Raw genomic sequence first — 22,062 nt, 5'->3', positions numbered from 1 at the left:
GCAAACACCCACCTACAGGAAGAGAATTGATTCTGCAACGCGATTGGCTACTGCGGTTAACCCCCACCTGCATGGACGGAAATGATGCTTAAATGCGATTGGCTGCAGCAAGTGTCTGTCATTCAGTGGACGATCATTGATTTGATTCATCGATGTATGACAAACATAACTTTTTTTCCTGTCAGGTTGCAATTCTTTCAATCAGGCCTCCATTCATTCATTTCAAATTACAACAAAGTTAATATTTTCTTACAGTAATTTATTTAAATTATTTTTCTTTTCTGGGACACTTTTTCTAAGCGACCCAGTTCATCTTAGATAAAGTGAAACAGGTTTTTCGGGAAAAGTGAGACACTTTTGAAAACTCTTCCGATCATTGATTATAAATATTTAATCATAATATTATCATCATAGTATTGATGAATCATAAATAATGTCATACAGTTTGGATATTCTATGATTACATCATGTTAGGCCAGTCTACAATCTCTTTGATTCAAGGGCCCCCCACTAACAAAATATTGAAGGCCCTCTGAAATATAATATTAACAATATCCATGTATTATTCACAGGGACTGGTATGACCACAGTTTATTTTGTGATTCCAGAAGTTTCAAGAACTTTTCACAAGATGTAAAATAAGTCTTTGATGTCCCCAGAGTGTGTATGGGAAGTTTTAGCTCAAAATACCCCACAGATATTTATTATATAAAATTGTCACTTATTGAGGGTGAGCAAAAACACAGTTTTTGTGTCTGTCCCTTTAAATGCAAATGAGCTGCTGTTCCCAGCACAGGGGGCGTAGCTTTTCAAAAACTTCTAGCCTTTTGTGTTCAAACCGGAGTCAAGAAGACTCAAGAAGAAGTGACAACATGTAGAAGCAACAGGACATTTCTGAATGGTTAGTTGATGAATTTATGTAGCTTATGTGTAGTTATCTTCTAGTCATTGATTGGCATATTCTGTCATGATAATCTATAAATCGCGTTCCCTGGGGGAGGGTTTATGTAAACAAACTAAACTATATGTAAATTATATAAATTTAGGGTTAGTGACTGATGTCACTAACCTGGGGGGAATGTCGTGTAGTCCCTACCAGCCATTTGTTGTCCTTAAAAAGCAATTTCTTTAAAAGAAAATATCTCCCTTTGCTTTGAACTTTGAGCATTATAACTTTGCAGATGTTGTTTATGCTCAAACAGCAACATTACACTCCAACTTAAGTTAGAAAAGTGAAATCATAATCAGCCACCCCTTTAATTTAAAGATTTTTTTGTATTACTTTTTAAACCGCAACAAACATTTGGAATGAACTTCGATGATCTGTTCCACTTGACCGAAAAAAAAACAAACAAAAACAAAACAGTTCCAGTGAATAGCAGTGCCTTAACTGCATTCAAAAGTCTATCATTATCACAAAATATTAGCATAATAATAAAAGGCTGAGAGTATAAAGCTTTTATCTATCACAAATCTACCAAACAGCATCAAACTTTTGCATATTTCACCCTACATTTATCTTTAGACTGTCAAAATTGATCAATGCCATTTCTGCTCATCTGACATTTTGATGACTTTTCATCACACAAAGGCGCAGAAAGCTAATGCTAATGAGCAAGCGCACTGTTCAAGTGTCGTGGCTTCTGCCGCCTGACGAAGAATCACTCTCAAAATTGCGGATTCCGATGCCAAATTATAGAGTTTATTATCAAAGATACAAAGCACTATTATTTGTTGTTTTAAGAAGTGGAGATACGGCCCCCAAACAAAAGTGAAACGAGGGGCCTAAACACATTTTTTCTCTATTGTCAAAACGAGAGGATCGGTTTAACATTTTTTTCTGTGATGGCAGTTCACCATATGAACACTTAGGCCTACATAAATACTGTATGTGTTAGTAGAATAAAGACATTTATATAATAGTAGAATACCTTTGGCTATATTCACATTGATTATGCTTGATTCTTTTATATAACAAAAATATTCCAAATGAGGAGATACCTTTCTACATCCTTATTTTATTTTTTAAATATGTTAGAGTAAATGTTATTTTATTGATTGATTAAAAAAGTAACTTGGATAAAATTCAAGCCTCTTTCATTAAAAGGTAAAAAATGACAGCAAATGTAAAAGTGAAGTGACGTCCTCCTCAGTTAACCAATACTAGTGCAGACACATCAGGAGCAGTGAGTAGTGAACACACACATAATGCAAACCGTGGACACACACACACACGCACACGCACACGCACACACACACACACACGGAGCAGTGGGCAGCCATTCACTGCGGCACCTGGGGCACAATTGGGGGTTAGATGCCTTGCTCAAGGACACGGACACCTCAGTCATTTCCCGCAATTAGGACTACCAAACCATTAGGCTCCAACTGCCCCAACAACATGTAATGGTGCAACCCAGATAGATTGATGAATGAGTGGATTTAGACAGCAGATGGCAGTCTCACGCTTCTGCAGGTTTTTTGCTTCAGTCTCAATCCAGTGGCATCACAACTGCCCATTACTGCTCACTGTCTGTGAAATCTTCGCCCCTCTGTCTTTCCAGACAACTATTTTTTTTCATCAAAGAGCATCAAACGACAGCCTTCTTAGAAAATACAGCAAAGGAAAGTTTCAAATCTTGCTTACCTATCAAACACTTTCATTCCAGTGACATTTGGGAAGGGGTTTTAACGCATTTCCTCTGGCAGAACAGGTGCACTGGAAGAAGTGAAAATTGGAGTTCCATCTACTGTGAAGGAAAAGGGGCAGCAAGTCGGCTGCTAAATTATTCATCAAATCACAAATCCAGGGCTCAGAGTTCAGAAAGATGTGGAGTAGAATTGACATCAGAAGGTGCTGACAGGTTTTCCTTGTCTTTTGTTCTTCGTCTTTCTTAATGTGGGTTTCTGAAGATGTTCAAAACTAACTGCGGCAATAAGTGATAAACCTCGCCTTGCTCTCAGTTTCAAAGCTTGAGTCTTCTGTTTGAAAATCACTAATTCTTTCCCACTATTTATTGATTCATACAAGGTTGTCTTGATGTTAGTTGGGTCTTATCTGTGGAGACCATAAACCTGAATGTTACGATCTATCTATCTATCTATCTATCTATCTATCTATCTATCTATCTATCTATCTATCTATCTATCTATCTATCTATCTATCTATCTATCTATCTCCATCCATCCATCCATCCTCCTTTTGACTTTATCCTTGTAATTTGCGTGTATTTTTTAGAAGGTGAGATCTATCTATCTATCTATCTATCTATCTATCTATCTATCTATCTATCTATCTATCTATCTATCTATCTATCCATCCATCCATCCATCCATCCATCCATCCATCCATCCTCCTTTTGACTTTATCCTTGTAATTTGCGTGTATTTTATAGAAGGCGAGATCTATCTATCTATCTATCTATCTATCTATCTATCTATCTATCTATCTATCTATCTATCTATCTATCTATCTCCATCCATCCATCCATCCTCCTTTTGACTTTATCCTTGTAATTTGCGTGTATTTTTTAGAAGGTGAGATCTATCTATCTATCTATCTATCTATCTATCTATCTATCTATCTATCTATCTATCTATCTATCTATCTCCATCCATCCATCCTCCTTTTGACTTCATCCTTGTAATTTGCGTGTATTTTTTAGAAGGTGAGATCTATCTATCTATCTATCTATCTATCTATCTATCTATCTATCTATCTATCTATCTATCTATCTATCTATCTATCTATCTATCTTCTATCCATCCATCCATCCATCCATCCATCCATCCATCCATCCTCCTTTTGACTTTATCCTAATTTGCATGTATTTTATAGAAGGCGAGATTGGTACATTTTACATCCGCCCGAATATAATTGAAAACACAGCCACTGACTGAATGAAAACACTCATTTAACTAAATGCTATTCTGTGCATATTGACCAGATACAATTTACTCCACTAGATAGACCCAGAACAATGATCAAAACAGAAGCGTGTCATCGCCAGCTTTCATCCTTTGAAAGGCTCGCTCCAGATATAGCTTTATCAGTCTGAATCTTTTCCAAAATCAAGTTGCCTCTTATTCCAGGAAACTGCTCTCCATAAACACACTTTTAGCTCCTGTCTTTAAATAGCTCAAACTGTACTGCAGCGTGTATACTTAGCTGAACAAGTACCTGCAGAACATAATATAGAGTGGGTGCAGAGAGGGGAAAGAGAACGTGGGGGCCGCTCTCCTTTTAGATCCTACAAGACCATAAAGGAAGAGTGTTGTTTAGACGCCTGTCTACCTAGATCTGAGCAGTGTGACAGCAGAGGAATCTGAAGACGTCTTTGTATTAGCAGTATGTGGAGTCTTCTGGGGTAGGAACTCATCAATATATAAGACCAGATGATGAAATTGCCATGTAAGAGGGGCTTGAGTTCACAGCGTGATAGTTCTTACAATGGATAAACCTTGATTTTTAGGGAGGAAAGACACTGGGAAATAATGGTTCTCCAAATACCAGTAGTCTAAGATGACCGCTGTTTATATTCAGTTTTAAATATGAGAGTCTAAAACTTAGTAAATCTTAGTGAAGATTTCATCATTTAATCACCTTTATGTTGTTCCAAACCCGTATGACGTTTTCTACTGTGCAACATAAAATTTTATATTTTGTGCATTTTGCATGCCTTTTACACACTAGAAAAAAAGTCATACATTTAGAAGAATACTAACAGAATTTAGATTTTTTAGGTGACCTACACTACCATTCAAACGTTTTTTTTTTTTTTTTAAAGTATCTTATGATCAACAAGACTGCATTTATTTGATCAAAATACAGTAAAAACAGTAATATTGTGAAACATTCTTTCAAATTTGAAATGGCTGTTTTCGGTTTGAATACATTTAAGAATGTAATTTAAGCTGAATTTTCAGCATCATTACTCCAGTCTTCAGTGTCACGTGATCCTTCAGAAATTGCTGCTTAAGACAAACATTTTTTTGTAAATAAAAGAGACCACACTGAACAAATCAGTACGAAGTATAGAACCAAGTGTATTTTTCCCTCTGTCAATGTACACATATTTAGATTTCATCTCACAGTAACACTTTACAATTACATTAAGAACGGGAATATACTTTGACCAGCATAGGTAAATGACAATTATATCTTAAAAGAACAAACAAAACAAAACAAAAACACAAACAAAAAAAAATTGCCCTGTCGATGACATAAAAAAAGAGTAGTATGTAGTAATGGAGGTATGGCTAGTTGTAATGCTTCATATTTTACCAAATTCAATAAAATCCCAAAACATTTTTCCCCCCAGAATTTTACATTTGAAAATCACTTCATAGTTGAAGTAATATCTTTTCTTAATAACGTTTTTTTTTTTCATTTGCAGAGAAAGGACTAAACAAAAACCTCTTTGTAATAACAAGGAATGTCAATTCAGTAAAACCATATTTTCAAATGTGAGAAATATCTAGACAGTATACTGTGTTTTTTTCTTTTCTTCCTTTTTTCCTCCTTTCCAGGAGGTGTCCTTTGATACAAAAGTCTGGACACAAGGTTGTGCTGCTTTATCCATAAAAGTCTTGTCAGTTCGCTCTTTTACGCTCTCCTTCAAGGTTTGGGAAGAGGTGAGCTGGCATTCTGATGAGAACAAGTTCCTTTTTTCCCTCCTAGAAGAGATGCCACACAGTTCTCAAAATATGATTTCGCCTCTGTTCTCCTTATCCTGTTTGTTTCAGTGTCTGTAGTCTCATTCGGATGGGTATTGGGCTGTAGTTTCACACCATAGAGAATATAGGAGACAAGAGAAAGAATTCTCGTAGTCTTGCGTATATCTTTCTCATGCCGGAGGACGAACGAGGACAAACACTCACACACGCACACACACACACACGCGCACATACGCATACGTATTGTATGCACGATACACACAAACCTGTCTCCTGAAGTGTTTTCAGCAATGTCCTGTATTTACATAGATACATCTTTTGTCCAAGCTGATGTTCAGTTCAGGACAGTCCCGCTTTCTGAGGTCTCTTTTGTCTGCGTCGTGTTCGCCCACGGTGTTACGAATCCCTCCGGGTGAGATGAGAGTTAACAACTTTATGTATTTCATATCAAAATACTCTCATGGAAAGCTGAATGTGAATACATCATGCATGGAACACAATTAGTAGCCTAACGGATCACAATGTTTCGACACCATGGAGAGAGAGAGAGAGAGAGAGAGAGAGAGAGAGAGAGAGAGAGAGAGAGAGAGAGATGGAGAGAGAGAGAGAGAAAGAGAGATGTCTTTTGTGGGCTTTTTAAAGTTCTAACAACCTTCTGAGCTTTTCTACACCTGCTGGTGGAGGTGTCGCTGTCAAAGCCGTCTGATCTGCGATTCTAAGTGAGAACGTGTTTATGAAACCATGGCGGATAAACAGCAAAGAAAGAATTAGATTCATGTGTTTCATGACAGGGACAGATAAATCCTAATTTCTACACCTGACAAAAGATATCCGAGTGGAAATGAATTCAAAACTCCTCTGGTATTTCGGCTCTATCAGAGAACAAAAACAGAAGATGTGATTTTATCCGCCGCCTTTTCAACTGAACACGTTTTTTTTTTTTTTTTTCACCCTCCAAAAAAGGTGTCAGATTTAACATCTCCACAAGAACTGATGGGAGCATCTGCTTGTCTCGTGCAAATAACTAACGCAATCGCTTCTGTTCTTCATAAATTATTACAACGAGGGCCAGCGAGCGTCTCGTAGAAGATCTCAATTTCATAGCTTTATGAAGGTAATATTAAATAAACGTTCAGGAATAGCACCAAAAGCTTGTGTGTGGAGACATCAGTTAAACCGGCGGCTCTCCCTGTCCATGGTGTTGTGTTACTCTCCTGTGGAGGCCCAGACCACGCAAAACATACATTTTTAATCGCAAAGAGGGCATTACATCATCTGGAATGTAATGGAAGAATTTCTTTAGACATGATAGAGATAAAATTACATACAACAATGGCTTTGCAAAAACAGCAACGAAAGGAGGATCTATCCGTTAGGGCCTTCCTCCTCATTCCCTACGTCCATATCTTTCGGTGGCAGAAAAACGTTTTTTGGAGAAGTAAACAGAAGATTGTGTGGCTTAAATGCTTGAGGATGCAGAGGAGGTGATTTAAAGTTTTAAAATCCTCAGCACACTTCCTGTCTTGAACCTCCTCCTCAGTCTCTCTTGCGCGCTCGTTCACTCAGACGTAATACTCCTTGTCTTTGTTCTTCTTGCCCTTGGTGGTCGTTTTGGCGATGGCGGCAGTCGTGCTCGGCGTCTTCTCCTTCACCACGGCACCGTTGCTTTCGGAGCCCGAGTTGCGGCTCTGGTCCACCTGATAGGAGCCTTCGTCTCGGTTGCGGTACTTATACATGGCGTAAAGGAGGATGAGGATGCAGAGGGCGGCGGCCGCCACGATGCCGACCACCATGCCTGTGGTGCTGCTGGACTCCCTGATCACCTCCACGGCGCCCGGGCGGGCCTTCTCCATCAGGTCGGTGGGGTGAGCTGTGGGCACATGGGGGAAATCAGGCGTGTAGGTTAGACCTGGAGTGTGACGGGAGGACGGGGCAGGTGGCAGGAGCACCTGGTCGCGGGTGTTCATTTTGCCCGCGGGGATGTGGAGCTGGTTGGGGTGGGTGGTGGGGGCTGGAGGACGGTGGTCACCTGGGCCCTGGCCTCCGCTCTTGCCCACGGCAGGGGGGGGCGGCAGGACTGTCCTGTCCGTGACCATGGGGGAGTTTTTGTAAAAGTCCTCGTCATCGGACTCCGTCATTTCTCCGGAGCCGAAGGCCGACACCTCCATGGGGTCGCCGCAGTCCTCCTGGTCCGGAGGGCACGGCGGACGGGGGTCGGACAGAATGAGGGACTCTTTGGTGGTTTGGAGAGGGGTCAGGGAAGTGGGAGGGGCGGGGATGGCAGGGTAACGGGTGGCCATGGAAAGGGGGTCTTGGGTGTCCACGGTAATTATGGGCAACACAAGTTCACCTCCTAGGACGAGAGAGGAAAAAGGGCGAGAGGAAGAAGAATTAGCGAGGGCTCGACAATAGCTACACGTGCACACACGCGCACTCTATCAGTTACAGAATTATAAATCTATTTATGTGCAATTTATTCTAGGACAAAGATTCTACACACTATTCACATGAAAATAAGCTAAAATATTTTTTAAACCTATTCATATGACTAACATACATATGTCTAGATTACTCAAATAACATCTAAGAACCAACTCATATGTTGAATAGCTCTTGGCTCTTCTTTGGTTAAACAATGTAGCAAACCATGGAGTTTGTGTCACTTACATCAACAAATAGGCCGCATGATTTTTGCATGGAAAAAAAGCAAATTACAAAAAACAAAGGTGTGTAAGATGGTCCCTTTGAAAACACAACTTTTCTCCCCTTTATATTCTTTGACACACTCATCTGTGCTCTAGTCTTTCATCTAACTTGTGTAAATACAGATGTCCCTTTGCAATGATAAAATCCTCTGCATATGTGCATTCTGTGATAAATCATTTAAATGCTGTGTCTCAAAACTTAGTAAGCGGTAATGCCTATATAGGGGGTCATCTTATAAATCTTATTACAAACAAAATGTAAGATCATAAATTGATTTGACTAATATGAGATGCTCTTTAAAGGCAGAACTTCATAAAAAGAAACTAACATCAACTGACGTGCACGAGACTCGTCTGATTCTGATTTAGCATGTGGTTAAGCTGGAACCAAAACACTGCATTTTAATTTTATACACTACTGTTCAAACTTTTGGGGTTAGTATTTTTTAAAAGACATTTTTACAGCAAGGATGCATTAAATTGATGAAAAGTGACAGTAAATACTAAAATATTAAAGAAAAAAATATTTATATTTCATTAAATGCTGTTCATCGGAACTTTCTATTCATCAAAGAAAAATATTCCATATATATTTCCACAAAAATATTCAGCAGCACTGTTTTCCACACTAATAATAATAATATCAAATATTTATTTAACACCAAATCAGCATATTAGAATGATTTCTAAAGGATCATGTGACACTGAAGTAAAGTTGATGAAAATTCCGCTTTGCCATCAAAGGAATAAAGAACATTTTAAATGGATTTAATTATAAGTTATTTAAATGGTAATAAAATAAGAGGTTTTTTTTACTCTATTTATGATCAAATAAACGCAACCTTATGAGCATAAGAGACTTCTTTCAAAAACATTTAAAAAATCTTACCTACCTCAAACTTTAGACATTTTTAAATAACAATTCCAATTTTTTTTTTATTAATACATTTTTTTTATTTGAAAATGTTTTTCTCAGCTCCATCCTCTACCTTGAAAGAAGCTTGTCACATCACATTATGGGACAACCTTATCCATGAAGGAAACAAGCTATATTGCTTTAAATTACATGTACAAGGGGTATTATTATTGCATTATTTTTGCAGGGTTTTTCAGTTTTTCAACTGACAATTTGAGAGATTTGTTTTTGTGTGTGTGTGTGTGTCAGGAGCACTCAAATGATGCCCAAACAAGCTAGGCAGGCAGCTGACTAGATTTTGAGACCTAGCCAAAAAAACAGGACTGTTGTACCAATTATTTAATAAGAAATGTCTGGGTTAAAACATTTAATTTTCCAACATTTTGTTCAACTAAAATAATCTGAAATGAAACCAAAGGCTTGGACAAATGTCAAACAGCAACAGCTGATTTTCCAGATGGGCCATCAGAAAGAACTCAACCACTCAACGAGACTGAATGATTGCAACACTGCACAGGAGCAATAGCTGAGCACAGAGTATTAATTCCATGTACTACATGTGCAACAGTTTGATGTCACACCTAATTTACTGATACCGTATATAATGCCCAAAGTGGAACTCAACGATGGAGTGGAGTGACCACTTAGCGTTATGAATAGCCCAGATAGTAGAAGGCCACCCTTCAAGAAATATAACCTTTAGCCTAAACGTAGCAAGCAACTCATCATTTATTTACTAAATGACCAGCTGAGCTCACAAGTATACTTCTATTTTTTTTTAGTGTCTAAACGTTAATATGGGGGAATATTGCTAGCAGATAAGCATTATGGGAAACAGTAATTCTGAAACAAATGATAATGTAAAAATGATTTGTTACGCCTTTTAAGGTGATTTTAAGGTGACGTAGTTACTTTGGACTTACTCAAAGAAGTACTGAGTAATATTAATGAACTACATGTACTTGCTATAGAGTTACGGTTAAAGTTAGTTACGTGTAATTATGCATAATTTACTGTTATTACTATAGTAAGTACATATAGTAACATGTAACTACGTCACCTTAAAATAAAGTGTTACCAACTTATATTTCAGATCCAACTAATGAATATTATTTCCTGAATATTTGCAAAACATTTTATGGAATAGTTTCATTTGAACTCAACAGAAATGGAGCTGCACTACATCCAATTGGAATATATCTGTCATTAAAAACCTCTCCTTAATGAAAAAAAAGTCTTCTATTTAAGACAGTAGTTTGAGCATCTGAAGCTTGTGTAGGTCTGTGTGGTTTCAGTGCTGCTGTACGTGTGTGTACTCACCAGTGCCAGGCTCACACTCCTCCAGATCCTCGTCATCACTGGGACACTCGGCTGACGCCACCAGCAGGTCATCTGAGTTCTGAAAGAGAAGACCGAAAACAGGTTCTTTTTCCAAGTCTGGAGGCAGATTCCATTTAATCTGACTTCTCTACAACCTTGAAAGTTGTGACAGTTAGCTTTCGTCATATTTGGACACTTATGTCTCAGGGGTTGATTTTTATTAAAGCTAACAAATTTCAGCTTTTTTTTTACACAATAAATCTTTTGACTAACTTTTGAAATATAGTTTTGCCCTGGACCCAGACTTTCATAAACTATGAAAATACACTATAAACATATGAATTATTAAAAATGTAAAACTATGACAATTTAAACAAAAACTGGAATAAACAAAGAATTTCGATATTGTGAGATTCATAGGCACAGATTTATGATTCTGCCGGTGGGTGCTCACCCTCCAAAACCACTACCGCCCCCCGCCACCCCCCCCAATTGATTACCAACCAAATTTAAACATCTTTATTCACATCTTCTTTCAATTAAATAAATATAACTGGGATAAGCAAGGTGCTAACAATGACAAACAGATATGCTACAAATGCCCCTTTTTTTTTCAACACAATAATTTTGTTAATACTTATACTAGTTTTTTAAGAATGCATTCTTTATCTCCATGCAATGGTGCATTTGATGAATTCATTAAACAAAAGCATACCAGACATACATTTTTATTCACATTTTTCCTGTGACTCTTGTCTTAATTTAATTGCCAAGTTAAGACTTAAAATGCAATTTATCAGGAGCAAAAGCTTTTCAGTCAGGTTATGTCGTAACGCTAAATATGGTAAAATCAGAGATTATTTTATTTCAGAAATGTTTCAAATGTCATCTAGTTGAGGGCCTTAAGCACATAAATAGGAAATTTCGTGCAAATTCATCTAAAAGCGCCAAATTTGGTACAGATGTAGCTCAAGTCCAGATGACCATTCACCAACACTGGGCATGCGCGTGCTGGTGTAAACAGGCGCATGTAGGAAGTTATAGCATTGTAAAATGCAGAATTTACTTGCACAACAGCTGCTAGCAAAGACATCAACATCAGTAACGCTTGTAATTCGTTATCCATGTTGCAGTCACTAACGTTGTGTAGTCCAGGCTGTTTTTGTATGTTTTATTCCCGGGGACGGGTCATGTGATGGGTGTCTGACGAATCAGGGAAGGATACGCCATGACTGATGACACCCAATTTCCACCGTTTTGACCGTTTTCACTAAAACGCCCTCCGGAGATTCAAAACGCAAAACGAGGTTGGAGCGTTTCTAAACTTCTCCGTTATAGGTCTTCGTTTTTTGCCGTTGTAGACTGGAGGGGAGGTGCAAACGTAGCAAAAGGTCTCCGTTTCTAAACGAAAACGCAGTAGTGTGGATGGGGCCTAAGGCCCTATACTACAGCCAAAACTGCTTTTTTGGACAGTGGCCATATTGGAATTTGAGGAATAAGAGGTCCAGATGCACCGGGTCATAAATATTAACATTCCTATGTGTTTCCTATGATCAATTAAGCTGAATAAAATATCAAGTTTGTATTTCTAACTCATGTGGTTCAAAAGCTATAGCCGGAACCCTTTTCGGGCAGCGGCCATATTGTATTTGGCCGCCATCTGGGCCCCAAGGGTCGCTGGCTCCGGCACCCTAGCTAAATAATTTGAGTATGACCTGAGCTACATCCAAATTTAGCGCTTTTAGATGAATTTAGGCAAAAAATTTGCTTAAGGCCCCCAACTAATTTCCATCACATCTTAAATTGTGTGGTGGAAATGACATTTTAAAAACACTGTAGTAAAAATACTCCATGACTTCCAGAAAAATGAAAGAAATCTTCTGTGATGTATGTCCACGGTTTTGATTGTCCTAAAAGCGACCTACTGTTGAAGAAACAGCCATTGGTTGTGGAGGAATTTATATGATGCAGTGATGCTAGACCAAATGGCTTTGCTGCCCCTTGGTTTGACCTGAGTTTGAATTAACATTCCCGACTCATACCTCACATTCATAAAACATGTAATTGGATCTGGGCCATGACTGATTTGGACCCATCAGTTTGTCCTTTCCCATCGAGAGGTCAGAACAATTTCGCTGTTCACTCGTATGGGCATATTTATCTGTTTGCGAGGCATCGACAGAATGAGACTTCCCTTGCGATCGCTAGATGAGGTTTATGGAGATATTCATTGATGGTGACACCAGGTTTTGCATTTGTGTGCTCTATTTTAATACACACACAAACAAACAAATGACAGAGCTAGAGGAATACCTTTTACATATGCATATAATGAAAACATTCATGGTAAACCATTAAATAGGTAACGCATGGTTTCCATGATGTGATTACGGAGATAATACATTTTAACCTCTTCATTCGAGACCCGATAAGATTCTGGCTTAATGTATCCAAATATGCTTCACCTCTGCATTTAAATACTGATAATTTTGAGCATGATTGACGTAACTGAATTGGCCTGCAGACAGTCTTAATTGGTCTGGCTGAAATAGAGTCGTATTGATCTAGTCCCCATTTTGTTAGTGTTTTTCTTGTCCTTTGACTGTTCACTATTGTCAGCTACAAACATTTTGAACTGGCCAGAGTTAAATTGCTTTCGAAAGTAAGCTTATTGAGGAAAACATTCTGTTTCAAAGGCTTTCCATCATATCAGCAATGTTATTATGCTTGATTTACACCAAATAAACAAAACCATTTCATGTCCTCGACATCTCAAATACTGATGTAGCTGAATTCTGCTGAAACGAAAAGGGAAAAACCTTAAGACGACAAAGATTAAATGTACAGACAGCACCATCAGGGTTATTTTAAACAAAAAGCCTACCTTTGAACGATTAAAGCATTTACTGAGACTAAAGAAAAGCTAAGATGAATTTGCTTGGTTTTTGAGTCTGATTTACAAATACTAAAGACTCTGACATTTCCAACCTCTAATTAAAAGACGCATTGCAGCATTAGTTTTGCCTGACTGCGTTTATTAAAGGATAATTAGCGCGCTTCTTATCTGCACTTTTGCACAATGCCTGTGTGTTTAGTAAGACAAGTTTATTAAGAACACTGGAAATGCAGGTTGTTTATTGATACATGCGTACATTCCTTACAAATTCGCCAAGACTAATTTTTTGATATGACAAAAAGAAAGTCGAGGGCACTTTCAATATCCTAATCCTTAAAAGGGAAGCATAGTGTTATGTCAGCTTGATCAAGGGCTTCCTTAACAATCACTATTGGCACGATTTCCAAAATGCTGAAAGAGTTCTGTCGTGAGCTGTGGTTTACGTGGAGTCATGGAGGTTCACTTCAAACGAAGCACAAATTTAAGGTGAAATTTGAGGTCGTGGAAAAGCAATCTTAGAACAAAAGATTTGTGCTGCTGGATGTATGGACGCTTTGATACAAAACAGCACAAGCCACAAAAAATGAGGCTGAAATAATAACATATGTCTGACCCTGCAGCTCTGACTGATTTTCAGAACACTTGATTTGAGTTTGCCCTTCAAATATTCAGTTGTTTTTCCTGCACATTCAAGGTCTGATATGAGCTGCCTCACTGCCTTATAGAGCATCCTAAATGTCATTGAACCTTACAAGTGACTGATTCAGAATGCTCTACATAAGCAGAAAATCGACATGCTACACACAGGGGTAATAGTGGAACTATGTAACAGGCGCCCTCAGGGAGGAGGAGCCCACAAAGATATATTGATAATCCATAATATTATCATGACAAAATTAAATAGTTATAATAACATGCTATCATTAGAATAACATTTTGTAAGACTCAATTCGTAACTCGAAATGTTCTTTATTTGCCTTGCAGCGTGTGTCCTCCCATGTTAGTGATCCCCCCTATCAAAAGGGAAAGTGGTTTGGTCTTGTTCCCTTTCGAGTTGGTCTCTCGACATTGCGTAATAGCTTACGCTTTAAGGGAAACGCCTTTATCTAAAATTCCTGAAGCCTGATAGAATCACGCTATTGCACTTGCAATAGCCAATGGTGTCCGAGCGCTCTGGCGGTGGGCGGGCCAAGCCGCTATACAGCAAGTACGCTGGAGTTAATAGGGGTGATGTGCTATTTAACTTCCGTGTTCTGTAAAACAGATCGCATCACTTCCGTATCAGGTGTTTTGTATGAAAGAAAGAATTTGCTGTTTAACTCAAGATAACTTAAAGGGGCGAGCAAAGATGAGCATAATGTCCCTTGTGTCCCAATGTCCCTCGCATAATGCAGATTGATATCTAAAAGTTTTTTCTTCTTCACACTAACGTTTATATATTTAAATAGAATATATGCCAATAAGGAAGTGAACTAGGTAGGTTAGCTGATTACTTTATAAGTCCATAGATATCAGCGTCAGTTCATACTACTGTTAACACTTTCTCGGACAACCATGAGACCAGTGTTCCGGTTTGGTCATGTGACGTTCGACATATACCCTATTCTATTGCATCTGAATCTTTCTCCTTCACGCAGCTGTATGCTGTCTTCAGCGGACAGTGCCTGGATTGCCGTCCCCTGCAGCGTTCTGGTGAGTATGACATCTCTTATAGGATGGAAACGAATAAGCTGTCAGGATCGACTCAGTTTATTTAAATAGTAACAATAACATGTTGCCAAGTTAATGATGAGATATGCTGCAAGGGTTCGACTCACAATTGATTTCAATACTGCAACATTAGCATATTGCTAACTAACAACAATATATCCTGTACAGGATCGACTTACAATTGACTTTAATGTTGAGATTAGCAAATTGCTAAGCTAATGATGAAACTGCATGGATCAACTCACAATTGCGTAGTGTAACATTAGCATGTTTAAAAAAAAATCCTGTGTCAACTTTTCAATTGATTTCAAAAGTATAACATTAGTATAGAGGGAATGTATTGATGTCACTTTCCCGCCGGAACACAACCCCCTCAGCCGGACTGAAACCGAGAGTAAAACAAACGATTATCAGTTTAAATTAAAGGTTGGACTCGATATAGTGTTCCTTACAACTTACTAAAGATCCAGTGATCCATGGATATTGAAATGCAGCCAGGAATCTGGCTTTATATGAGCCTGCTTTCGAAGCCGGGGAAATACATAAAGCAAATTTGCCTGTGAATGCAATATAGGTAGGTCTAAATCCGGGTGATCACTCATATATCAATGTTTTATATATCATCATATCGTCCAGCCCTAAAACTTGTATAGTTTTTTGTCAGTGTTTATTTAAAAACATCTGATTGTGCTTCATAAGCCGACAACGCACGTGGTCATGTAAAAGCGGAAACACGTTTTCTTTTTTTGGAGTAAGTTCATAAACGGCTTAAGCATAAACCGGTCGACACAGGTAGTTTTTTGCCTCTTACTCCGATTTTGCGTGGTTTGTAAATGCATTAGCCTGTTTTCTGCCGACTTATTGAAGTGCGCATGTGTGAAATGTGATAGGAACGCATCCTTAGTGCAGATTTAAACACATCCAGACAGAGCGAGCGTTTTGCAGCAAAGGAAGAAGGAAATTTAACACAAACGCAGACTCTTTCATGACCCAGAAAACTATAAAAATGTCCTCTCCTCTTGTGAAGCAGAAGTGGTTCAGTAAAAACGCTGCATCTGTAACTGCATGAGAGGATAATATGCGAGGTGTAAGTTTCCCGCTGACATGTTGCAAGCTTTATTTAACATCACAACCGACATAAATGAAATACTCATTTAGTCAGATAGGCCTACGCAAATTATTGTTTTGTTGTCACAGGAGCATGACCTGATTTATTAATAAATTCATGTAAACGGCGAAAACAGGTTATTTCAATAAGCTGATATTTGTGAGTTATCAGCTTACTGTGGTGCATGTAAACATTCTCAATGGCAACTGCAAATCCACCTTTTGCTGCCTGGAGTCAAGTTTTTTCTATGAATTAAAGCGATCCATTTGCTTCTCTGTTCTGTAGCTTTCGGCAGTCTGTAAAAATATACCTCAGATTTCTTGTCAAATATAGTTCTATAGTCAATCGCAAAGCTCTTTCCCGTTTTAGATGCATTTTGTGTGTTTTTCGCTGCATTCATGCTGAAATTTTACCAATGCTGCCGCTCAGTCTTTTTGTCACTCAGTGGGCATGACCGTAGTCATGTGTTCTGTGCAGGATCAAATCAATTGATTTCAATAGGGACATTAGCATATTGCTAAGCTAATGACGAAGTACTTACTTCATCATTAGCTTAGCAATATGCTAATGTCCCTATTGAAATCAATTGATCAATCCTTTTCTTTGGGTAAAATAATCTATTTGAACTACACATATCTAGATAAATTTCCTTTTAAATGTCTTTTATACACAGTGAATGTAAATATAGTTCATAAAGGAATAAATTTGTAGTCTAGACACTGTTTTTGGTGCTATTCCATATAAATGTCTTACTCATCTTGAGGAGAGTGGTGCACTGGGACTTCCTCGGCACTAAGCTGTCTCACTCAAATCCCCATTTCCATGCTATTGCTTTGTATGACTATTTACACCCAGGACAGCACGGATTAAGAGTGATTCACAGCTCACACGTGAGAGAATCTGTGTTCGTCCTCAGTTGCGCTAATGTTTGCTTCTAGTGGCTATGGATCTTGGCAGTTTCGCTATGATTGACACTGATTGTTATTGAGCTTGGCCTTTATTCTTATCAACGTGCATCTCCTGATCAATGGAGTTGAACACCACATGAATAAAGGCTGACAGTGGGGGAGGCAAGCGCTGCTAACTCGCTACCAATATGTGATGAATGGGGGGCAGAGACAACACACACATGCCAGATATGACACTCAATATTCTCAATATTAATAGCCTTGTGCTTCAGCATTTTACAGATGCTGCTTGAGGATAAATACATAGACTTTTTTAGGCTGTCGATAGGCATGAAGAATTGCTGGGGTAGGAACAATGGTCAGTCTATGCTTTAATGACAAGAGAGAAACCAGCATGTTTAGCAAATAAAACCTTACATTTACATAAATTGTGAGTTTGTCCAGAAATATCAGGCCACAGGTAAAGATGGCCCAAAGTCATCTAGCTGGAGAAGATGGGGTTGTTTTGAAATTGTGAGAATGATTTATGATAGTCTTGGATACGTTATTATGTCTTTAGTTTAAAAAAAAAGAGAGCAAATGAATTATGAATTTGAATAAATAGAAAATAATTTTTAAATTCAGTTTTCAGTACCAGTATATATACACGCATATATATATATATCATTTCAAACTATTGCAAATGTAAAATATACATTTGTGCAGCATTTTTTAACCTTGTAAAACTAAAAAGATACTTTTTTTCCAGACAGTAAATTGTACGGTAAAATAAATGAGTAAAACAAGGATGTCAAACTGGAAATCTGACAAGTGGATAGAAATGTAACCGTTCAAATGTTTGCTTTCATAAGAAAAGTGCTACAGCTCTAAATATGTTTCTCGGGGCTTAGAAAATAATGACTTCAGAAAATTGCAGGACCGTTCAAAGGAAATGTGACTAGTAAAATACTATGTGTGGGAGGAATGAAAGGAAAAAGTCTATGTGGGGGAGATACATCCTGACACATGCGAATCTGAGGTTTAGGATTCTTCTCCTTCAGGCCCTTCCAGATGCAGAGTGACAGCTCTTTTTCAAGCAATAAACAACAGATTTTGTACCCCAGGGTGGTTTGTCCTGTCAGCTCTTTTATTGCTGATCACCAACCGGACATCTTGTAAAACAAAACTCTTTATAAACGCAACATCATCCCTCACATTCAAGAGAAACAGGCCAACAAGAGGGCCGTCTCTCTGTATGATGGCAATCTCCACCGTCCCATCCTCACCTGTGTAATACTGTCCTTCAGGCTGGGAGAGCGCTGTCTACGGGTGGTGGTGGTGGCCATGGTGGTGGTGGTCTCCATTATGGTGGTGGACATGTCTGCCGCAGCCGGAGGGGTGGCTGAGGTGGTCTCTGTGGACAAGACAGAGGGTGCATCCCCAACCAAACGCAAGTTTCCTGCCACATTCACATTCGGATCCCCCTCGGCCGCCAGTTTCAGCACTTGCAGCCCGTTATAGTACAGGCCTGAGATCTGGCCCTGGAACAACTGCCCCTTATCCCGACCTCCCACTTTTATAGCTGCCTGGCTGTTGAAGATGGTCAACTGCCGACCTGGGATGCATCAGAGAGGAGATGAAGAGAGAGCAAGACAGAGAGAAAGAGAGAGAGAGAGCAGTACGACAGTAAAGAGAGACAGAGAAGCAAAAAAGGACCATCAGCACAGGCTGTTTTTGGCGTCACAGGTAGGATGTGTCTAAATCAGCAGATAACACTTTTAACATTTGAACCTGGTGATGGAAATATCCAATTCTAATGGCTGTCGTTTCTGACCCGGATAGTGCAGGAGACAAAATGTTGTATTAAACATGATGGCAAAGATCACTCCCAGAGCCTGAGGTGGCTCCTCTATGAGAGGAGGAATGGAAGAGCCCTTATCATTATAGAATAATGGCTGTATATTATCATTTGAGTCTCATTAAACTAGTAAGGCTTGAGCTGTGGATAATGAACTGAATAAGGAGGACCAAATTGGAAAACAATATTTATGAGTATGTAAAGAGTTTTGGATATGTTTTATTCAGAGACAGAGGCCTTGTTGGTGCTAATCTGCATGAATAAGTGTCATCTGCCAGCTCAAATGTTAATGTGTCACTGAGGCAAGAGGAGCATCTCCTCCAACCCCACAAATACACATACATAGGGGCGCAGACACACATGAACACACACACACACACACACACACACACACACACACACACACACACATACACTATGCCTCTGCATTAAGGATTTCGTCCCCAGAATCTCCATTCTCACCGAGTCATTTTGCACAGAAAATACCACTGGTTAAATTGATCATTTAGTTGATGTTAAGGAAAATAAAAGGAATCTGAATCAATATTATAAAAACTTCAGTGCTGCAACAGGTAGTCACAGCGCTACAGGTTTGATTCAAGTGGTTTTGTATTATAACGGTGAATGTTAAGCAATCGGGCCAAACTTTAGATATAATTAAATGCCAACAAAACCTTCAGAATGACTACTTAAAGAGGAAAAGGATGGTTAACTCAAAGTGCCGTTTCCTTTGGCCCCTAAGTGCTGGACTGCCGCCATCCATTTAATCCTGATGAACAGGTACTCTGACACAGCTGATTATGAAGTGGGCAGTTGTTATCCCCTCTGTGAGAGCCACTTAATGTTTAATGAAGGGTTGCCATTTAACACAAGTAGGGTCTCGGTTTTAACAGTTGAAAATAACCAAGTTTGACATGAGAGCCGAGATAAAAAGACCATAACCTCTGAAAGGCATGTCGTAATAGAGTGGGAAGAAACCAGATGGCCACTTTTCACTTGCCCGTGTACTTTTATTGTACGGTGTAACAATTATTCTGATTAATGTGTGACATTAAGGACAGTTGCATACGGTGACATGATACAAAGTACCAATGAGAAAAATATAATATAAATGCTCTCTTTATCATCTCTGTGATAGTATTGCATGGGACTTAGTGGCAGTTCACCCAAAAATTAAGATTATATCATAATGTGCTTACCTTCATGTCATTGCAAACCTGTACACGTTACGTTTTCATGATGAGTATAAAAGAAGACATTATATTTATATTTTTAATATTAGAAGTGTTTTTGTCTATTCAATGAAAGTCAATTAGTAAATTGACATTGGACTCCATTGACTTTCATTTAATTAAAATTGCAATGAACAACTAGTTTATGCTATTTATCAGAGTTTAAAAGAACACTTTTAGGATAGTTTTTTTAAGTATAATTTTTTATTGTCATTCTTCATTGGAATATAGCGATCAGGACAGCATCTAAAATTTCTCCATTTGTGTCCTGCGTATGTTTGGAACGACATGAAAGATTTGAGTAAATAACGACAGAAGAATATTCATATTTAGGTGCATTAATCCTTTCACTGCTATTTAAAATGTGCAATGAGATTACATTTTCTGGCATGTCTGGAAAAAAGGCAAAAAAAGGTTTTCCTGTGTTTAACTCAAGGTTGGACAGATCTTTTCTTTGCAGCTAAATGTATGAGACCCAGTGACAGAGGTTAGAACATTTAATGGAGGAGAATGAGGAGACCAAAGAGCCTTTGAGATACAGAGCACGAGGCAGACACAAATTTCTCACACAAAACCCAGTCACTCAGTAAAACGTACCAGTCATACAGGACACAGACCTGATGTATGAGGGCTTTGTGTCATTATCATTACTTATAGATTAGAACTGATAAATAATTACACATGTTAAAGGGACATTGTAAATCACATATGAATCTGCAAAGGCTGACAGCAATTTTCCTCTCATTTGGCAACGAAAATCTTTTTCATTAATATTTAGACTGTTTAACCCTCTGAGTTAGTTTCGATTTAGGGGGAGGGGTTTAATACGGAATTAGCTTTAGTTTAGTGCCCTATTTATATCGAGCGGTGGAAATCAAATCATACTAAGAGGAAATACTCATCGCATATATATATATATATACAATTATATATTGACAAAAGATGTTAGTTGGATGTACAAGGGAGAGCTAAACATCTGAAAATGACTTTTAGACAAATGTAGAACTGAACTTTGGATCACGTTATACTCTGCATGTTATTGAGTTCAATCAACAAAGGTATGCAGACCTAGAAAGGTCAGTTTTCCATTAAAAAAAACAGTGCAAGTGTATTTGTTTTATACTTAACATTTAGATGTGATGTTAGCTCAGCACATGAACAGAAAAAGAAGTTTGCATATAGATGAAAAAGGCGCAACCAACCAAAAAGTCTGATAACTTGCACATCCAGTAGAGCATTACTGGCCAATATTCTTTGATAATGTGCTGACGCAGGTGTCCGAGATCGTTCTGCACTTTAATAACTGAGAAGGTTTCTTGGGGAAAACCAAATACCATGCAGGATTCATCTGTTTACAGATGTCTCACGGGTCCAAAGATAAGACACGGTTAAGGTTTAAACTATTAAGCAAAAGGTCAGAATAACATAATCTGTTTTGTTTTCATTAGACTCAAAGGGTTAAAGGGGATTTTGAAACTTTATTCTGGTTTTAGGTGTTAGAATGACAAAAAAGCAATAGTCCCTTTAACTGCTTGGGGTTGGAAAAGATAATTATATTTTTCTTTAGTAAGAGTTAGTGTTTTTTTTTTTGTTACTTCAAAATTAGCGAAGTCAGAGGGGATCACAGAAGGAAAACATAAGACAGCAAGAAAAATAAACTATTTACAGACAGTTGTTGCAGTTATGGTGCGTTGTTAGAGTTAGTCAGGGATTATGTTTAAGATTAAACCTTTATCTCTGAAGTGGTGCAGTTC

General features: G+C 38.3%; 1 protein-coding gene across 8 annotated transcripts in view; it reads right to left on the bottom strand.

Annotated features, from left to right (window-relative positions):
• Window positions 1-5,023: 5,023 nt before the first annotated feature.
• Window positions 5,024-22,062, bottom strand: part of nrxn2a (neurexin 2a) — a 362,195-nt gene continuing 345,156 nt past the window's right edge. For all 8 annotated transcript variants that reach the window (XM_079586617.1, XM_079586622.1, XM_079586619.1 and 5 more), the window contains 3 exons: window positions 18,505-18,833; window positions 10,618-10,696; window positions 5,024-8,029 (listed from right to left, as the gene is read on the bottom strand). In XM_079586617.1, the coding sequence (XP_079442743.1) occupies window positions 7,239-8,029; window positions 10,618-10,696; window positions 18,505-18,833 (1,199 nt within the window). In that variant the 3' untranslated portion in view covers window positions 5,024-7,238. The remainder of the gene's footprint in view (window positions 8,030-10,617; window positions 10,697-18,504; window positions 18,834-22,062) is intronic.

The sequence above is a fragment of the Phoxinus phoxinus genome (genome assembly GCF_949152265.1).
Source record: "Phoxinus phoxinus genome assembly, chromosome: 17".
NCBI lineage: Eukaryota > Metazoa > Chordata > Actinopteri > Cypriniformes > Leuciscidae > Phoxinus > Phoxinus phoxinus.
The sequence above is the reverse complement of the archived record's forward strand: the minus strand, read 5'-3'. Positions and strand labels throughout refer to the sequence as shown.